The following is a 21916-nucleotide window of genomic DNA, read 5'->3' as shown; positions in this document are numbered from 1 at the left end:
CCTCTTGAAGACCTCCAGGGTAGGGGAGAGCACCACCTCCCTTGGGAGCCCGTTCCAGACCTTGGCCACTCTAACTGTGAAGAAGTTCTTTCTAATGTCTAGTCTAAATCTGCTCTCTGCTAGCTTGTGGCCATTATTTCTTGTAACCCCTGGGGGCGCCTTGGTGAATAAAACCTCACCAATTCCCTTCTGTGCCCCCGTGATGAACTTATAGGCAGCCATAAGGTTGCCTCTCAACCTTCTCTTGCGGAGGCTAAAAAGGTGGTTCTCTAGTCTCTCCTCGTAGGGCTCAGCCTGCAAGCCCTTAACCATACGAGTGGCCCTTCTCTGGACCCTCTCCAGGTTGTCCACAAGTTCATAAGAAATCAGGCAAACTGTGCAGGCAAATTGGGCAAAGAATGGAGGAAAGTTTACTCTTAAGTTTCCCTTTTTTTAACAAAAAGGCATGCAAAGAAGTGTATTCATATATAAACACTCAAAAGCAATGTATAAATTTGATTGATTTATATAGATCTCCTTTCTTCTTGGACTGTAAACTTTCCAGTTCAAGACCATGTGTTTTTGTCCAGTTGTATAGCATCTAAAATAGGAGAGACCAAAGCTGCAGTGGGTGCCGCAAGTGGCACGGGCAGCTTCTGTGTATGGCACGCAGCAGAGCAAGAAAGAGGCAGTCAGGGCAGAAAACAAGAGCAACGGCTCTGGCAGGGGGCACAGGGCAGAGCACAGAAGGCAGAGCAGCAGCGGAGCAGGGAGAACAGGGCAGGGGGTAGAAAGCAGAATGATAGATCAGTCAGGGGAAAGGCATTGAAATGGGACTCTAGGTGGGTGCAGGGCTTAACCTATGGCATGTCTGCCAAAAAGGTTGGTTCCTACTGATTGAGAACAATGGAACCTTGATCCTGGTTAGGCTTTCTGGTTGTGGTAGCTTTGTTAGTTCGAATATGTTTATTTGATCCCACATTAGTCTAGAGGAATTCCAGTCTAGAGCCAGTGCCCCATTGTATTAGACTCAATACAGTCAAGTAACAGAGAATACAGTCCATGTGCAGAGATTTTATTCTCTAGGCTGCTGTACATAGATGAAAGACAATCAAGGAAGAGAATGGAATTAGGAAAATAATAATCAAATTTCACAGAACAAAAAGTTACTAACTACAACATCTGTTGTAACAGAGAATCAGTCAAAATGCAGCAACAGTATATATATTTTTAATTTCCTAGATTATACTTTCTGAAAGAAAACAAGCAGCTGCTCAGATTGCTTGGATGAATGAATTTACTGACAGTATTGTCTCCCTCAGGAAATATTCTTTTCCTTCTCTCCTCTCTTACTTCTATTCATTCCCTCTGTCCTGCAGTCTCTCTCTCATGCTCCTTTCCTCTGTTCCACTTTCGCACTTCATTGTCATCAGACATTTCTTTCCTGACCTTTTCCTTGTTCTTTTCTTCTTGGTTTTGGTTAGTCATTTAGGATCTTGTATTACAGCTACTTGATTCAGCCTGGTCTAGCCTTCAACATGATTAGAACACCCCAGGAGCTGCTGTCACTTAAATCACTAGCAAAAGATCCAAAGAAAAATGGACTTTATGCTATTGGAGAAGTAGTATAGTGCCCATATGCTGCCAAGCTTTCCTCTCCTGGCATGCCCACTGGGCTATGATAGGAGTGTAGCTGGCTTAAGAACAGCTTCATTACATCTGCCAGTTTTACAGCAGTAGGGAGTTCCCTTCCTGAAAGGAATTCTCTGTTGCTATTTACAGCTGAAATCTGTCCATGGTGTGCTGCCTGAGCAGAGCAAAGTTAGCAGATTTAAAACTTTATTAGTCTTAATAAAAATTATGGTTATTTGCATGGTTTTGTAGAGCTTGAAGACAATATAGGACCCCATACATGGTAATTACATGGATACATAGTTGGTGTATGTTAGCGCAATCTAAGACATGCAGTTCATTAAGCAGCCTGTTAGCCTGGGGTACAGGTGTTAAGAAGTTGCAACATGATGCTATGGAGAGAAGAGAAATAAGACCCCATGCATGGTAATCATATTGGTACAGAGTTGTCAGGCTGTAAGACATGCTCAGACAATGGTTTTAGCATGCAGTGTACAGTTGTTGGGGTGGGGAATATTCGAAAGTATTAACAGTCTTCGTGAATCTAAGGGACCCCCTTTTGGCAGGTGGTCTCAGATGCTGTCTTCATACTGGCAGTGCTCCATGATGTGTTTGATGCAGATGCCTACTAATGGTATCAGATACCATAAGGTGCCTCATCAATTTTGAATAGAGATGGGGTACTCTGTAGGCTTGCAGGACACTCGCTGTTTGAGTCCCATGCTCCAAGGACTCCAATGATCTGTGCCTGTGCCATCACATTGTGCCCCTTCTATGTCAGGGTATCAGCCAGTGGCCTGTACTCGGATAGCTTTCACTCCCAGGCTTCAGTGAAGGCCTGCCACCAGTTCTCAAATGCAATGGTCACACTAGGATTTCATTGTTGGCCTTGTCTGTTATCACAATGTCCAGGCACAGCTAGCTGTCGCAGCTGGTGTGGTTCACAACTACCATCTGAACTGCTGCTGAGATGGCCTTCACCAGCCAGTCCTGTATGGTGTTGTGATGTAGTTGCCACACTCTTGCTTGGGGCTTTCAACTGCACGAGACATGGGACAGGGTCTTAACTCTCATAGCTACACCTCTGGCATCTCTTGTCTCTGTGATTATAACAGATGGCACTGTTGAGCCAGAGACAGTTGAGATGTGCTTGACAGCTGAAACTCCTGTCTGTGAAACATGTGAAGCTCCCACGAGGTATGAAATGTTTGCTGGCATCCCACTTCAAAGTGACTTTGAAGACTTTGCCCTGGTTGGGTTTTACATTCAGGTCACTCATATACTTGGGCAACACAACATCCTTCAGGAACCTCTCCAGGCAAGTCCTGATTCAGGGAGTGACAATAATGCAGTTGATGGTTGGAACTGGGAATAGTAAGACCTCTAGCTCCTGCTACTCCTCACACCAAGTCCAACAGCAGTCAACATGCTTCACAAGGCACTACATGACATTGCAAGCTTAGCTCCACAGCAAGGCAAAGTCCCTGCCATCTCACCCAAACTCACCCTCCAATGACATGCTCAGGAAAGTGGCCAGCTACTTGTTGAATAAAAGCCTGATAATCCTTCAATCCTGATAATAGCAGCAATGCCACTTACCAAGTCATCGGGGCATGCCAGGAAGCAGAAGGCATGGGTAATTACTGAAATGTCACAGAGGTCTCCCACAGAAGGGACATTGGCAACCCCTGCCTGTATGGGGCATTGTTGGCCCATAGCAGCAAATGCACCCACTTCTTTAGGAGCTGATTGATTCCACCACCCACCTCCTTGAGAGGAATCTTGGGGACTGCTAAGCCTCTCAGGACAAATGAGATACAAGGGATGAGGAAAGTGCTTAGGGTGTTGATCTTCTGCCATGGGGCCAGCAGAGAGGAACTGATGGTCTCTTCCAGCATCCATCTCACCAAGTAGCCAGTAGGTGTGCCCAGGTGTGGAGGTAGCTATCGCTTTCTTTCTGATACCTCATGGGCTCACCCTGGATCTTGATGGTGGTGGCCAGGATGGTATTTCTTTTCCTGTAGTCAGTATGCAGGAAGGCATAGTAGGAGGCATATAAGCAGAGCCCCATTCACAAACCTGCCTCAGGGCTGATGTCCAGCATCCTCTGGAGTTTGCTGGGCTCACTAGCGAGAAGGACTGGATCATCTTCGTAGGCCAGAATGGTCAGCTTAGGCATGTAGGCGTAAGCTCCTCACTTTCCCAGTGAGGAGTATGTCCAAATTGCATTAAGTAACATATGTTGCGCTAATGTTGGACTGCTTCACGAAGATAATTCAATCAATTGCAGTTGAAACCCTCCTGGGCCCTTCATGACTGCTCTGAGAAGGGGTTAAAGATGACTGGGTTGAGTGGACAGCCTTGCTTCACCCCAGTCTGGATTGAAATGTCCTGGGTTTCATTCTCTGACCAGATGGTGGTGGTCTAGCTGTCATGGAGTTCTTGGACTAGTTGGATGAATTGGTTTTGGCATCCCAACCTCTTGGAGGGTGTTGAAGGTGGCCTCATTTTCCAGCTATTGTGCTGGGCTATCTGCAGTACAAATTTGAGTTTATAGCAGCCCTTATTGCACAGGAAACCCTTCTGGGTTAGGCTGATGGCCCTCCCTATCACTGCCCAGTCCATGATCTAGGCTGTGATACAGCTGGCATAGAGCTTGTAGATGGTGGTACAAGGGGCAGTGGGGCTCCAATTGCTTGGGTCATCAGGCACACCTTGCTTGTAGTTAAACACAGTCAGAGCTTTTTTTTTCCAGGAACTGGGCATGCAGTAGAACTCTGCACCAGTTACGGAGCAGGGACAGAATGAGAAGGCCTGGGTCCCACTTCAGCAGGCTGTACCTGATGGCATCCTTGCCTGGTGCAGTGTCCCTTGTTCTGCTCAGCCTGGTCCCCACCTCTCTTGATGTGAACCATCTTTGAGCCCCTCTGTGGAGTTGACAGGTGATAAGGGTCTGCTGAGTGCAGGACATAGGATAACTGTTTCTACCTCAGGGTTGAAGACAACACTGAAAAAGGTGAAAAGTCTCTCTTGGGGGATTTGGCAGAATTGAAGCAGGCTTCTCCACAATCTCCCTTATTACCTAGCGGCAGTTAGACCAATATAGATTCTGGAGACTGGTGCTGGGTCACACTGCAACCACTGTGTCCTTTTCCTGGGTTGCTCTGCTCTCTCATGCTGGGCTCTCTGGGCTGTTGTGGCAGGGGTGGCCAGGTTGGGTGCTGAGCTGAGTACTGAAGAATCTTGGCACATAACACTTTAGCAGGATGTGTATAGCAAACATTATCTTATCCTTTTGCTCAGCTGAAGGTAGAAATCAACCTGAATTCTAGCAAAACTGAAACAGTGACTTAGCTTAACCCTTGTTATGTTTTGATTGTACATTATGTTTTATTATTTATAATTTAATTGTATGGGAAATATTTCCATAGGAATAAATTAGATGTGTAACATAACACTCAAAGCTAGGTGCTTTAAAATTTTCCAGTGTGCAATATGGTGTTGAAAGTTAACAAAATGTTGGCTGAATGCAGAGTGATACTTTCTTGGATAAGCTTCTACCATATGCTTTTTATTTAAAGTATTTTTTCTCTTAGTTTAGGTTTATAAAAAGCATATAAAATGTCTTTTTTTGGAAAACAAGCATTATACAATTAGAAGATCACAGTCCTAGCATCTTTTAGGAACTGTAACACATAAAAGAAATGAAATACTAAATCTGCACAAAAGAAAAAGATTTTTTTAAGTCCTACCATCAGTTAGGAATGCTGTGTCAACCTATAATATGTCAGCACGGTGAAGAAATCACCCCCCTAACGCCAATCTGCTTCACTGCTGTAAGCAGACAGCCCAACTCCCTCCCTGTGTTACCTGCCTACCTGACTGGCTAGGCTGTAAAAAGTCCAGTGGGAGGGGGAACCTGCTCCTCCATTGTCTCAGGTTCCTGCCACTGCAGGTCATGTGACTAGTCATCTCACCTGGTCAGGCTGATGTCTTTTGGAAGCACCAGTCAGCAGCCAATGGGTCTGCTTCTGGTTGGAATTTAGTGATGAGGTCATGACAGGTGTATAAAGGGCCCCTTCATGAGGAAGGGGGCAGACATGTTTTGGAACTCAGCAAATAAACCATACAGCCTCCAGAGAAAGAGCTTGGTCAGACTCTGGATGTAAATGTGAGTAACTTACTTGAATTTTAGCTATTAACTTAGGATCAAGTGATCTAGAAGTGTATCACAAGGCTATTAAGCCACTTCTGTTTGCTCAAGGTTTTTCTTTTGATACTTCTCTGATCTGTACCCGTCCCCATGCCTACCCTCTCCAATCAATAAAGCTATCCGTTATAGCAAGCCTTACTCTACCTGCTTGAGAGGGATTAGGAAAGCCTTTTAGCTCCCTTGCCCAGCTGACTAAGGGAGGCTACTGTTAATGCTTCAGCCTATAAGAAGCAGCCGCGAGGTCTACAGGGTCTGTGTACTCCAGACAGCACCGAGCCCTAACGGAGACCGGAGACTAGGTGGTGGCGGCAATTGTCCAAGGCTTGCAGGTGTGTTCCAGGAAGGGGGTCGGCCGGATGTAGGCACCCCAGGGGAGACACTCAAAGTGGGGTTATGGTCGGGCTCAATGAGGCGGGTGGCTCAGGATAGTAGCGTCCCCTACTGTCCCGCCTCAAGCATCACCATGATAGAGAGAAGCAGCAGTCATATTGGAAAGTACTTTTTGGTCTCCAAAGTCTGCATGATTTCCTGCCAGCTGCCCTGCCTTTTTATCTCTGGGTAGGGATTATTTTTTTAAAATGTTTCTCGCATTTACTTCTTATTAGAACAAGTTGAATAAGTTTGTTCAAACAGGGGAGAGCATAGGAACATTGGGTATGGAAAGGGTCACCTGGGTAATCCAATCTAGCCCCTTGTAATTTCAGACAACCTGTAAAGGTGGAGAAGTGAGAAAGAAATGGTATTTAGTATTCTTTTTGTGGAGACTCTCCATTCATTGTAAAAGGATTTGTGTATCTTCCCTGTTCTCAGGACTTCAGACTTCTGGAAATGGTGTTCTCTAAACACCTGTTTTACCAGGACCATGAAACTCCTACCTAGTAATACTGTCATGCATGTGTCCTTATAATAGACCAGCTGGTGGAGAACATGTGGCATACACTTTACACAGTTGCACCTTTGTGTAAGGTGCCCACATGATAACGTATAATCTCTGGAAAAGGCTGCCTCTTATGTCTACAACTGCCAGAGTTCAGAAGTCAGCATGCCTAGGCAGGAGCAGTGTGTGAATGTGTACTGCTGTGCTCGAGAAATGTGAGTTTGGGTGCCAGGATTGTTTTCATGCAGGCTATATAAGTGTATCCATTTTGTAGGGTTGTATTTTTTCTGTCCTAAAATCCTGTAAGATGCTTATTCTCCAGAGGTGAGAATCTTGCCTAGATGCTATTTCCAGAGAAAGGGGAAATAAATACCTCACAACTCTGCTTTTCCGAAGAAATAATTTCTGTAGGAATCTCACTCACTAACAAATATCTCTTCAGAGTTTGAACACTAACCTTTTGATGTGGTGTTTGTGTTCAAGTTTGCGTTCTTCTATTTGAAGAAATCAGTTTTCAATCAGTTTTTTTTCCATAATTGGCTAAGATTTTCTTTGAGAAGCTTTAGCCTGTCACTTGGAGACAGTAAGAGCCTGGGGTGATGTTTAACCATCAGTTAAGATGTTGTGACTTGCACACTAATCCAGTATTCCTACTGAGAGCACATAACAGCCTTGAGATATGGCCCCAAGGTACACTTAGGATGTATTAAATGCACATAAAACATAAGTGTCCCTGCATTCAAACAGGGTAAGATGTGCTAAGTGTACCTGTATCATATTGTAGAAAAGTTGTGCCTTTTCCAGATGGTGTTATGTAATGTGTTGAGCTAACATTGGACTGCTCCACAAGATAACAAAAACAATTGTCACCTGGGGGTGGGACCCACAATCTGCTGATTTTATGTTCCAGCCCCAGGACCTCACAGGAGTCTCATACTAGATCTGATATGGTCTTGGGTCTGAGATAAAAAATCAGCTGATTGTCAGGCCCAAGCCTGGGACTGCACTAGAGTCTCCATCTGGCTACTATGCAGTCCCCTGACTAAGACTGAAAATCAGATGATTATTGTTCCCAATCCCCAGGGCTGCAGTGGAGTCTCTGACCAGCTCCAGTGCAGTCTTTGGGCTGAGACTAACAATCAGTAGTTTTTCAGTTGCAGCCATAGGACTGCACCAAAGTCTCCAGCTGGCTCTAGTGCAGGGCACTGGCAGAATCAAGTAATTGAAACAAAACATGCACAGCTTGTGCCAGATGCAAGCTATGCAAGTTAAGAGATTATACTAAGCATTACCTTACTCTTCAGAAGACATTCTAACATTAATATGGTCTAAGTGTCCCATGCAACAAGGCTCTGAGAGCTTGGGGAAATATGCCTATCTTATGCTACAGCGCACACAACTGAGCAATGAGAATCCTGTAAGAATATCTTTAGAGTAGCACTTCCACATTATGCACCTGTGAAGTCTTGTGTTGTTTTAAATCTAGGCTAGTAATAGCAAAATCTTTTTGTAGTTGCTATAATCATGTAGATAATTTAGACTATGAATTATTCTGGCTTTTTGAGTCCATAAATGATTTATGTACTTTATATGGCTTTCAAACAGCTTATGTTGATACTTTTTTCCTGGTATGATATGCTAACTTAAAATGTGTGTGGGTACTGCCTCAGAACAGTTATTTTCAACCAGGGTGCCATGGCACCCTGGGGTACCTTGAGATCTTTGCAAGGTACCTTGAGATCTTTGCAAGGGTATAGCAGGGTGCTGTGCAATATTAGCCCTATTATGTATGCAAATGTGATCCACAATATAAACCCAGAGATTTCAGATAGGTATCCATATTGTTAATAACATTCTGACCTGTTGTGGTCTGAGTTCTTTGCAACAGAAAATTGCTTTATTACTTTTCTGTACTCAAAAAATGAGTGAAAACTAAGACCTAACAGTTTCGAGGGATGTCTTAAGCATAATGAGGGGTATCTATCTAAGGGTGCCTTGGCCCACCTAGAAGGAGAATTCCTCAAGAACTGCACCCTCAAACCTTTACTATACCTGAGATACATAGATGACATCTTCATCATTTGGACCAAAACCCTGCAGTCTCTGACTGATTTCCACCAAAAATTCAACAATCAACATCCCTCCATCAGACTATTGCTTGAATACTCTAACACCAACATTTCCTTTTTAGACACCATGATCAATATCCAAAATGGTAAAATTCAAACCACCATATATAAAAAACCCATGGACCAACATGCATATATATCTATACAGAACTAGCAATCACCCTAAACACACCAAGAAAGCTGTAATTTACAGCCAAGCTCTTCGATACCACTGAATTTGCACTGAGGAGACTATGATCACCACCTCACACATTCTAAAAAGGCCTTCAGACAAAAAGGACACTTCTCCAGAGAGAGAGATAACACTTCTGAAAGAGCCACCCAGATACTACATGAATATTTGCTACAGTAAAAAAAGAAAATCTCAAATCACATACCATTAGTTATGACATACCATCCTTCCCTGGAACCTACACGGAAAATCCTCAAACAATTGCAACACATAGTAGAAGATGACCCAATTCTTAAAGAGATCTTTCCAGAACCACCCATTCTAGCCTTTAAATAAGCACTGAACCTTGCTAATCTGATCACCAGAAGCAAACTCCCTATGACCCAAACCACACCCAATGGATCCAGACCATGCCAGGACAAGAAATGTAAAACCTGCGAACACATATCCACCACCCCCACGATAAATACACCCCACAACAGAACTATCAGCATTCCTGGATTTTATACCCGAACCTCCAGAAATATTATACATGAATCTCATCCAGTGCACCAAATGCCCTGATGGAAAATATTAAATATGTAGAGGAAACCAAACAACTGTGCACACACTGAAAATGAACAACACACACTGAAAATCTGTCAAGGACAAGAATACCCAACTACCCTTGGGGGCACACTTCTCACAGGACAATCACTCCTTCTCCAGTCTCTCAGTTCTAATCCTCAAAGGGAACTTACAAAATACCTGTCATAGACAAGCCTACAAACTTCACTTCATAAATCTACTGGATACAAAAAATCATAGACTCAATATAGACATTGGATTTATGACATATTACCACCTGCTGGACATCTGATTCACCTCTTACATTTTTCTTTTCCCCACCTCTTCTCCCTGTCCCTCCTATACTTTTTTGCCCTTTGTCTTCCTAATTTCCAGCTATTTCCTTTTTCACAGACAGCCTCTTTCTACCTTTTATAACTACTACTACTACTCTCCCTTACTCACCTCTTCCCCCCTGCTTTTTCCCCCCTCCCTCCCCTGCATTACCTTTTTGTTTTTTCTAATTTCTGCCTATTTACATTCTCACTGATATCCTGCCACACTTTTAGCAATGAACAACACATGCCCCCGGAGGCTAGTGGGGCATGGTGACCACCTGCAGGCAGTGGCATGGTGGTGACAAGTGGGGGCCACGGTGATGTCAGCGGCGAGGGTGGGCCAAGTGGGAACTGCCCGCAGGTGGCTGGGGGCATAGCAGGCGGTGAGCAAGGACCCACCCACAGCTGCTGTCCATGCTGTTGGCAGTGGCAAGTGGGGCTGCCCACTCGCTGCTGGCAGCCGTGTTGGCAGAGGGAGGTAGCAACCACCCAATCTTGGGGGGGGGGGCACGTGCCCCCTTGTGCCCTGCCTACACATTGCCTGTTTTTAGTTTCTCTCATTCCTTGAGTCTCAGAACAGCAGAGACTCCCTATGCCTGAAGAAAGGTGATAGCACCGAAAGCTCGCTAAGAACTTTTTTCCAACTACTCACTTGGTCTAATAAAATATATTACATCTACTCAAAGAACCTTGCCTGCCTTGAGCCTAAGAATGTTGAGAACCACTGCCTTAGAATATAGACATCAGCCCAATAAAAATGAAGCCTGGGTAATACTCCGCATGCCCTCTTCTTTTTTTTATGGAAAGTGCTTCCTATTTGCAAGAGAGAAGCATTTATACCACGTGGTTCTTTACTAGCTCTCCCATCTGTTAACATTTACATGTCAGAAAACAATACCTGAACAGTAAAGGGAAAGGACACATGAAGTTCAAGGGCACTACATCTGAAAAAAAAGACAAGTTATATTACATTGGTTCTTAGGAAATCCAAAGAGTTCCTTCTTGAATTTGTCAAATGTATGTAATATGAGTATTGTTAATATGTACTGTGTATGAAAGTAGTTCCATAGCTGATGGAGACAATCCATATCACAAGCAAATTGCACTGAACCCACAAGACAATTTACTCTTTCACTGAGGAATATTGGGCAGGAAATAAAAGAACTAGAACCTTGTTGATATACAGTAAAAGCACTTGTTTTTCACATAGGCCAAAGATAACAACAACAGTAGACTGACATCTCTACACATAGGTGCCTAAATATGGAAGTAAATACCTAAATTGGACCATTCTGGATTGTTTGAGACTCCAGTCACCAGCTGGCTCCTTGTATGCAAGTAAGGAGGGCAGGCTGAACAATAGGCTTGTGTGAAGCGACTAGTATTCGTTTCAGATTCGGATTCAGCCAATTCAGGGGACAGTGATTCGAATCACTGTCCTGATTCAATTTGACTGAATCTCCAAACCAGCCAGGCCAGGCCCATCCCCATCCCCTGCCCCTCTCCCAGGCCAGCAATGGCTGCCCCGTCTGCCCCAGCTCCCAGCGCTTGAGAAAAAAAACCTCAGCTCAGCAGGTGCTGCTGGGTGGGAGGTGATCCCCACTGCCCCACACTGCACGAACCCCCCAATTTCCCCCCCTGCTCCCCCAACCACCTCATGGGTGCCCTGCATGGGCCAGCTCCGGCCCTTTAAGAAAAAAAAACCCTGAAGAAAACCCAAGACTCACCCGTCCTGCTGGCAGGGGGCGATTCCTACTGCCCCCTGCCATGTGGGGGCTCTGCAGGAGCCCCCAAAGCCCCGAGGCTGCACCAGGAGAAGAGTCCCATGGCTTTTCTAGGCTTTTTTTTCCTTAAAGGGCCAGAGCCCCGGCAGGCAGGGCACCTGTGGGGGGACTGGGGGAGCAGGGGGTCAAGGGGGCTGTTGCAGAGCCCCCCATCCAGCATGGAGCAGTGAGGGGCAGCAGGGATTTCCCCCCCCCGCCCAGCAATACCCAGTGAGCACCAGGGCTTTTTTTTTAAGTACAGAGCTGGGGCAGGTGAGGGCAGCTATGGGGGGGCTGGGGGAGCAGGTGGGGGTTGGGGGCTGGCAGGGGTCCCCTCCCCCAGCCCCCCTCCCCCACTCCTAGTACTTAGCAGCTCTGAGTGGCTGCAGCTCCCTGCTGCAGCCACCAGCCACCAGGGACTGCCTGAATCATCAAAGCTCTCTGAATCTTTGCCAAAGTATCGGAGAGCTTTGAATCGATTCAGACCTTTAAATTGGTCCCCTGATTCAAATTGGATTTGGAGATTCAGCCACTGAATCAGGCCGAATCTCCTCTGAATCAAATCACCACCTGAAGCTTCACACAGCCCTAGTGAGCAACGCATAGGGTCTGAGGTTCTACTAGTTCATGTCCTGCATCCCAGAGATCATTATTATAGTGACGTGTGTTTGCAGGATTATTTTTATCTAGTCACACTATCAAGATACCAAGAGTGTAGCCTTCTGTATAGAGGTTGTGTACAGGCTCTCCAATATGTCACCATTACTTGATCATTTGGAAACGGGAGTAAATGATCCTTGCTTTACTGAAGTAAAATAAAACAAAATCCATTGTTTTCAACAGGAGAAGGCCAATATTTTTGAATGTATTGAATAAATTTATAAAACTTGTTCACATTGTTATGGTTTATTATTATGTTGGTAATATACACACAACAAAAAGTATACCTTCTCAAAAGACTGAGGTACTCAAAAACAAAGTTATTTACAGGAAAAAGTAAATACCAGGAGGCTAAGAACTGTATGTAGACAAGGTAGAGGCACTTTTTTGCTGTGTTTCTAAATAATATAGCTAAAAAAAAACAGGTTCTAGCACAAGGCTCCAGCATGGTCACATGAACCAATCCCTTTTTGCATGCTGGAATTATAATGTGAAGTTGGACTGTATCATACATTAATTGAAAAAGGCCTTGCACTAGGTCTATGAACATGCAGATAGTAATTGCATAAGGCATATGGTTTCCTTGTTCCAAAATTTGACACGGGTTTACCAAAACCACTGTGTACAGTATGTACATGCATATTTTTGGTTTTGAATCAGGCACATGAGATGCATATACCCTCTTTTCTCTAAGGTTCACAAAAAATGTGTGCCACATCCAGTGGGGGTTTTTTGACAATTAAAATTGATCCGAATTATGACTTACTACAGAAACACTTAGCAGGTGACCAATTGAAATTAGTAAGGAAGTTGTTTACAAGCACCATTTTCACGAAACTCAGGAGGTAAATAGTCTTCTGTGGTATGCCTTCTGGTCGTTGTACTACGGAATACAGTTTAAACATCACATCCCAGTACAGAGTCTGAACTTGCTTACTGTGAAATCTGTGTTAAAACTGCAATTAATTTTATTTGCAGCAGCATCAGGCCCAAAATATGGACTCAAATAAAAATAACTATGTGGGCCACAGATGCAAAGCTTTCTCGTACTATTGTCCTCTCTATTTATAACTACAAAACAAATAAACTTCCTTTCTGAAATGTTCACATCTTAGAGACTCTGATCCTACTACAGTTGATAGCAGTTGCATGAAAATATCACTAGGAGAATCTGTTGCCAGTGCTGCTTCATTTAGATAAGGCTTCTTTTGACATAATTCAAACACACTATGAGCAATTTTTTACAAGTTACATATAGGGTCAAGGAGTGAAAGGTGACTGGCAAGATGCTTATTTTGTACATTAGGCTAACACAAATACTTCCTCAAGTATAAAATGCTTTGATCTCTATAAGCAAATGCCATATGTGTGCAGCTGTGACCCATGCCTCACAACTGTTGGAAGGTTAGAGAAAGGTAGCATATGAATTTCATGTCTGCATTCAATTTATGCTTTTATATTTAACAGTTCATAATTTTATGTAATATTTTAGTTGTATGAAAAATATGCACTAGGGTTGAGTGATAACAGATTTCTTTGTGGTTTCACTCGACATTGTTTGGGTGAATACAGAATCCTAAGTATTGCAGGCTGAAAATATGGGTTTTAATTAGAGCTGTCTGAGCTTCAAAATACCTGAACTCACATTAAGCTTGGCAGATGTTCAGAAATCTGAAGACTGCACAGAGCTGCTGTGAGTGAAGCAAGAGCCTCCTGTTTTCCAGTTTGTGACACATGCAGTTGCATCACTGATCAACAACTCAATCAATCGTCTGCTGTGTGACAATGCTTTCTCTTTAACGGTTCCATGATGTCACCCTTATATGTTAAGTAGTGCCTTACTCCAAGACCATTACCACTTGGAAAAACTGGCCTCTTCACAGGGTAAGGTTCTGCTCTACTTGGGTAAAAGCCAGAATCTGCCCCTAAAATATTTATTGTGTTTCAAGAGTTATGAGTCCCTGATTCTCATTATGTGAGTACAATATTAAACCCCACTGATGTTAGTGGAGTTTGTGTTGGGCACCAATTTGTTTGCATGGATCCAGTTTCACAATTGGTGCCAAAAAAGAGCACCTGGCTATATTCATCAAAAATTATGAATATGTTCAAGGATTTTGCTATATATTAGCAAGGAGAATGTAGCCATTTTAGTCAGCAACACTGAAGTTTTTACAGATAAAAAAAATAACCAAGAGAGAATCCAACAGGTTGAAATAAAATGAAAAAAACATAAAATGAAATATGAAAAAACATCAGTGTAACAAAAAAAATGTTCAAGTCTCCTCATATGTAAAGTAAGCTACCATGACTTGTATTGTTTCTTAAAATTAGCATATAAACTTCTAAAGATTTCTGCCTTATTTTATGTGTATAAGAATGTGTTAATGCAAGAGCTTGTGTGTGCTTATAGTTTTTAAATTATTTAATAATGTTCTCATTTTTTTTTCTTTTTCTTTCACCTTTGGACTTTCCTTTTCTAGCTCCTACTAGGTATGGTGGGCTCTACAGATGAAATCCTACAGGAAGCTGCAGCTGGTTGCATAGCCAACATCCGCAGATTGGCTTTGGCAACTGAAAAAGCAAAATATGGTTAAAGTCTCAACAGCTTTTTCCAGCTCCCATGCTTTACACTACACTACATTTCAATATGTGACTCTCTGGACAAGTATCTAACATTCAAGTTTGAGAAACATTTAATTTAGGATATTTTTAAAGAAATCTACATTTAATTAAAATACCTATTCAAATAGGGTGCTTTTTTACCTTGATATTGTATTCATTGCACTGTATACTTTTCAGAGTCTTCAGTCATGTATCACTTTAAAAGTACCATCTAAAATGCATGAAAATTATTATTCACGGTTAACAATATAACTCAAATTTCATTTAAGACAAATATGTTTTCTGTGTTTGATAGAATTATAATAAATGCATTTCTTCCTCACTGTGTGTGGCTGTGCAGTAATTCATGAATGTCTTGAACAATTCCCTTTCTGCTAAACCTTTGCCTAATCATCCTGTCATTATGGGTTTTGTCTTTTGATCACTTTCAATCCACAGGAGAGGACTGAATGCAGATGCACCAGTTTCACATCTGGTATTATATAAGTACTGCAAACAGCTGCAGCTGTAGACATCATTCAAAAATTATTCAAATTTCCCCTATCACCAACATCAGACAAGATAGTATATACTTTACTAGAGATGCATAAAAACTTTGATTAAAATTCACCAGATGTAGATTAAGAACAATACAGATGTGCATAGCTAATTTTTATTTTTACACATTATAAATATAATCTTGTTGTGATTCTCTAATGTTTACAACTTGGGACAACATTGTGTTGATGTAATTGTGTTATATAGTTATTTTAAGTTATGTAGTAATTTTGATGTAATTGTATAGAAAACTGAATTCAGAATTATTGAATTTACTTTGAAAAATCAACATCTTTTTTTAAAGTGAAATGTTATTACTATAGATGACAGAACTGTAGAAATCTACCTCGGACATTAAATTAACCCTTGGGTTTTTTCTATATTGATGCATGTACAGTGCTTACCAAATATTGACAAATACATTACTTTGCAAATAATAGCATACAAGTTTCACAAGTTAAGCTAATTCTGTCCCAACTGAGAAAATAAATTATTAAATAATGGCAGTTTATTGTCAACCATTCACTTTTAAATTTTAAATATGTTATTACTTTGTTTTTTATTTAAAGTGTACATTATTTCTTGTTTAGAAGCAGCAGTTTCTATAATATTTAATTATTTTCCCCTGTGACTTGCAGGGTAAAATTATAGCTACTAACAGAGTTGACTTCTAAGAGAGCTGTATGTAAATATATAATTAGAAACAGACCTAAAGATCATTATCTTTATTTAGCTAGGAAAATGCTGTTGTTATCTATTTATTATTTAAAAGAAACAACTGTATTTGAAAGAATGTTTTGCATTTTTAGCTCCTCATAGGATTTGAAAGCCTCTTTGAGTTTAGTAAGTAGAGCTCTGTTTCAAGAAAGTACTTAGGCATACCCTTAGTCTGTGTCTCTTCCAAGAAGTGCTTAAGCAAGTACCCAGCTTTAAGCATATGGTTAAGTATTTTCCTGAGCTGTATCCTGGGAGTCCTTTAACAATGTTCAGCTTAATAATATCTAATGCAGGCAATACCAAACTTGTTGTCCACACAATCAAGAACTAGAAAGGCCCTAAATGCTGATAGTATATTGAACCCAATGGGGATTCTTGTGGAAGCAGACATTTTCATCCTTTTACCTGACTATTTGGTGTCAACTGTCTGTGAAGCTGCTCTATTCTTTCTGCTGCAGCCATTGGACTGTAGTGGTGATTGGGCACATCTATATGTGCTATTAGTGCACAGCAATAAAACTGTAGCCCTTATTGCTGTACAATTTATTGCTCCTGGGAAGCTCCCAGTTGCACAGTTTTACATGTGTGCCTGGACTGCAGCACAATGAGCCAGGTCAGAGCAGCCTTGGCTGGCTGGCAGTCCTGGGGGTCAGCCTGCCAGCTTGGGGCTCCTCTGACTGGGCTCAGTGTGCTGTGAAGAGACTAGCTGGGTCATGAGGGTGCTTCAGTGTCGAGGTATCTGGCAGGAAGCCCCTGCCCTGAATCGTCCTCATGCCCCAGCCAGCCATGTCAGCATCTACATAAGTGCTGCTATGCAGAAAAACACTCCTGCAGTGAGGTAGTACTTGTTTGACTTTTGTGTGCTCTAATAGGAGTACAGGCAGTCCTCAGACTTATGACACAATTGGTTCCTGAACACTCTGTCTTAAGCTGAAACGTTGTAACTCCGAACCGATTTTCCCATAGAAACAATGTTATAAATGAGGGATTGGTTCCTGAACCAAGGCCCAACACCTTATTTTCACTAAAAATAACCCAGAATTTGTACTCGATCAATTATAGATGAGTAATACAGCTACATAAATGTATTTATATTGTAAATAGCAATCATATTGATTTGGAAGGACTTATTTGAGGTGACTTTGCTGGACTTATTGAAGGGTGCAGGGAAATGGGCGGCACAGCGAACATGTTCACTGGTGTGGCGTTGCATCAGATTGAGTGTTGTAGAATCAAAACCGATGTCAGAAAGTCGAAACAGTCAAAAGTTGATTTATAAACATTTTAAGTGCTGTTTGTTGTAACTCAAAATGTTGTAAGTCGAGGGCTGCCTGTACACATGTCGATGCTGAGACTTTTACTGCACAGTTAATTAGTCAACTGTGAAGTGAACATCTTCTATAGACGCACCCACTGGAATCTAGACACATCTTCTGTGTAGATGGTTTGCATTTATGAATTTGCGTAATGAAGAATCTACCATATTCTCCAGAGGAAACATAGTAGTCAATGGCATGTATGGGATGCAGAATCCATTGCACATCACATCCATGTTCTGCCTTCCCAGCATCATTCAGGGCCTTAATTGCCTTCTGAGAAGGGGACAGCCTTTGGCTCTTAGTAAAGCAAGGATTTGTATGGCAGCACAAATGTTACTGAGACCAGTGACCATGTGAATATTATTCTAGTACATTTTCCATCTCTGTACCAAGGGTCTCACTGAGTACTTTTAATTAAATGTGTCTATATCTTGGTTCTGGTATCGCAATGAAATCTTTACCATACATGTCATGCTCCTAAGAAAATATTTTTGATAAATGCAAGTATGTTTTATTCATGAAGATTTTGGTGGGGAAGAGATTGTTCATGTGAATAGTTTATCACTTTTGGTCTTATGAAATGTATATAACATTAAATGATGCTTTTCGGGGGGGGGGGGGGGGGGGGCAAGGAACTCCCTCTGCCTGAAATTGTCCTTGATATGATTTTTCAATACAGGTCTTACTAAAACCTAAAATGAACTTAATTTCATCAAACAGTTTTGTGATAATAAATGTAATCCTGCAATAATTACTGAAGCAGGAACTCCTTCAAATATGAAGTCATTGTTATAAATCCCAGTTGTTTAATCTCAGGAAGAGCTTTATTATTTGAGGTGTTTCCTTTGCCTTTACTATTCCTGCAGCTGTTCAGTTCTGTACAAGGAGAAAAAGTCTTTTGAAACTGGTGAAGATCTGCCATGCAGTCAAATAACTGCACTAAAAACACAGCTTTCATTTGTATAAAACTTCTGGATTCTATATCATTATTTTAAACAGGTTTAACTGTAAATAAAACCCAACTTATGGCTATTCTGATGTACTCTGTGGGACAGGAAAATATACTCCAAAGGTTTCTACTTCCTTCACCAAACTGAATAGGCACCAGGACAGAACAGTTTGTTGAAAAGGAACTTTCACTTGGGTTGTAAACAGATATTGAATTCATCCTGGGTAAAAGCCTTTTGTTCCAGGATCAGACAGACATGCACACTCACCATCCCACTTCAAGTCTGTTTCATGTGTGCCGGATAAAATATACTAAAACATTTTCACAGGACAGCCTATCGTATGTCTATAGAGTTATTGCAGTTCATTTCAGGGATAAGCCAGTTAAGTTTTGTGCTCTGACCACCTATTGGTGAAGGAACAGCAATGCAGATTGGAAGGGCAATGTGTATAAGTGACTCTGCCATTCCTGTTTTGATCCTGGTCAAACTCCAGAACAACCAGTCCTGGGTCAAATGAGACATCTGTTCATACCCTAAGATGATTCTGTATTTCTTTAATTTTCTCTGATCCTGATGGCATCTGAAGCTCCTGACAGACTGTGACTGCCGGGTCTTGAGTAATCGGTCACATGCTACCTTGGCTCATGCACTGAGGGGTGTACGCCCTGCAGCCTCCCTAAAAATGCTGTGTTGATTGTTGCCTCCACAGGAAGCCTTCCCCTATTTCGCCTGCCACGACTTGAATGTTTCCCAGTGGGGGGAATAACTAACCCTGGAATCTTCTACGGCACAGGTGGCCCGGTGGTCACTAGCGGGGCTCTGCCACCCCTACACCCCATCCTCACGCCGCCTTGATGAGTTGTCCGACCTTCGTGACCATATACCTCTTCTTCTACTACCATAGAGCCTCCCGATTTCCCTCCGGTTCAGGATACCAACTTCTGAGACCGATTTGCTTATTCTGTTCTGAGTTGTGTTCGCCAGTCTTGCTTGTGGTGTCCGTACTCTCCTAGGAGGAGCTTTTCCCCGACCTTAACTCGATGGGCCGACTTATGAACTCCGCCACGTCTCTCCTACTCTCATGTAGTCTCCTACCCCTCAACCCCTTCGCACGGGGAAACTCACAAGAAACACAAAAAGAAGAACAAAAAGCAACTCCCTTCCCAGGTCTCTTATATCAGATCCTGGGTGCCGAGCTCTCCACGGTCTGGCTAGGAGTTGACCCCTGCTCAGGTCCTCCCTTCCCATCCTTCCCCTGCCTCTATATGCCCTAGACTTTCTTGCTCCTCTCCTCTCTGGAGCGTCCCTATCTGAAGGTTTCGCCGTTCCTGGTGATTCCTGCATGTCCTCTGCTGTTTCCTCTGCTGCTGCAATTCTTGCAGGCTGGTGGAGTTGCTTCCCACTTCCCTCCGGCGCTGGTGGTTTGTTTCCGGCTGCTGTTGCTGCGGCGGGCATCAGGATCCTCCTCTGGCTCCTTTTTCACTGCTTTCTCTTCCCAGTGATGATCCTGGAGGGGTCCTGGCGTCCCTACACTCCCTGGGTCCTTCCTCTCTCCTCCTCTTCCTCGTCTGTCTGCCCCCTTTATTCCTGCCGGACGGGGATTCCTTGTGATGTCACCGGCCGGCCTCAGCTGAATAAAGGCGCACCTAATGAGCCATGCGGGCTTCTCTCTCTGTTCCTGCTGTGTTGCGGCTCCTGTTGAAGGTAAGTAGTTTTTTCTTGTCTTGTTTTCCTTGTGTGTTTGTTTTTCTCTCTCCTGTCCCTCCTGCCTCTCATAACTTTCCTTTCTTGTCTGAGGTCTTTCCCCCGTTCTCTCCCGAGACACAGACATTACATTTATGATGTGATTCATTCAGCTGAATGTTGGGCACAGGGCAGCCCTGGGGTCTGAGACAGAGTTACCTCCAGCCTGATTGTTGAGTTGCCTCCAGCCCAAACCCAAGAGTGGTGTGATTGGGATCTGAGGAATTTTATGCCCCATCCCAAACATTGTATGTCCTGCAATGCACATCTGCTCCTGGCCCTGTTCTGTGAATCTTTGGCTTTTGCATGGGCTCTAGAGCAAGAGAGAACTGATCCTCAATTATCAAAGAGGCTCCCTGACCTCTTCTTCTCTACTATTCACCCACTTAAGAATCCAGTCTTTTGAAGTTCAGCACATTGACCAGTGGAGGTTCAGTCTGGAACAATTAGACACAAGAGAGTTATTTTAATTTAAAAAATAGGATGATAATTTAAGAGGACCATCACACTGTTGTCTGCACCACTGTCTCTGCATCCCAGATTTGCTTTTTACTGTCTTTAAAGCCTGTCATAGATTCATAGATTGTAGAGTCGGAAGGGACCACAATGGATCATCATGTCCGACCTCCTGCCACTGGCAGGAAAGAGGACCGAGGTCAGATGACCCCAGCTAGGTGACTATCCAGCCTCCTCTTGAAGACCTCCAAGCTAGGTGATAGCACCACCTCTCTTGGAAGCCCATTCCAGATCCTGGCCACCCTTACTGTGAAAAATGTCTTCCTAATATCTAACTTAAATCCACTCTCAACTAGTTTACACCTGTTATTCCTAGTTACTCCCTGGGGTGCCTTAGTAAACAGCGCTTCCCCTATTCCCTGTTGACCTCCCCTAATAAATTTATAGGTGGCCATAAGATCCCCTCCTCAGCCGTCTCTTGTGAAGGCTGAAGAGATTCAGCTCTCTCAACCTTCCCCTGTAGGGTCTATCACAAAGGCCACTAATCATGTGAGTGGCCCTCCTCTGGACCCTCTTGAGATTCCCCACGTCCCTCTTGAAGTGCGGCGCCCAAAACTGGACACAGTACTCCAACAGTGGCCTGACCAGTGCCACATAGAGGGGGAGCATCACCTCCTTTGTTCTATTAGTCATGCACCTGCTAATGCATGACAAGGTGCCATTGGCCTTGTTGATGGCCTTGTTACACTGCCGGCTCATGTTCATCTTGGAGTCAATTATGACTCCAAGATCCCTGTCTGCCTCTGAGCTGCTGAGAAGGACACTCCCCAACCTATAGGTGTGCTGGGGGTTCCTCCTTCCCAGGTGGAGTACCTTACATTTATCTTTATTAAATTGCATCCTATTTCTCTCTGCCCATTGATCCAACCTGTCCAGGTCAGCCTGAATCTGCTCCCTGGCCTCCGGTGTACTAACTTTGCCCCATAACTTGGTATCATCAGCGAACTTGGAGAGGGTGCTCTCCATGCCCTCGTCCAAATCACTGATGAAGATATTGAATAATATTGTCCTTAACCAGCATCTTCTGAGCTCTTTTCCCAGCCTTCAGTTTGTTTATATTCAGTATGATCTAAGTACTGAGGCAATTACAAATCCATTAAGCACAAATGCATTAAGAATGTGGGGCCAGCTCCTCCACTGGTGCAGATCACTTCATGACTCTATGATTTATTATTTGGTGAAGGACGATCATTATTGATT

General features: G+C 43.1%; 1 protein-coding gene across 3 annotated transcripts in view; it reads left to right on the top strand.

The window, feature by feature from the left end:
• Positions 1-15256, top strand: part of ODAD2 (outer dynein arm docking complex subunit 2) — a 195115-nt gene extending 179859 nt beyond the window's left edge. For all 3 annotated transcript variants that reach the window (XM_059729109.1, XM_019498106.2, XM_019498108.2), the window contains one exon: positions 14793-15256. In XM_059729109.1, coding sequence (XP_059585092.1) covers positions 14793-14906 — 114 coding nt within the window. In that variant the 3' untranslated portion in view covers positions 14907-15256. The remainder of the gene's footprint in view (positions 1-14792) is intronic.
• Positions 15257-21916: the final 6660 nt, after the last annotated feature.

This window comes from Alligator mississippiensis, chromosome 5, assembly GCF_030867095.1.
Source record: "Alligator mississippiensis isolate rAllMis1 chromosome 5, rAllMis1, whole genome shotgun sequence".
Taxonomy (NCBI): Eukaryota; Metazoa; Chordata; order Crocodylia; family Alligatoridae; genus Alligator; species Alligator mississippiensis.
Note: the sequence above shows the minus strand (reverse complement) of the source record. Positions and strands in the feature narration are given on the sequence as shown.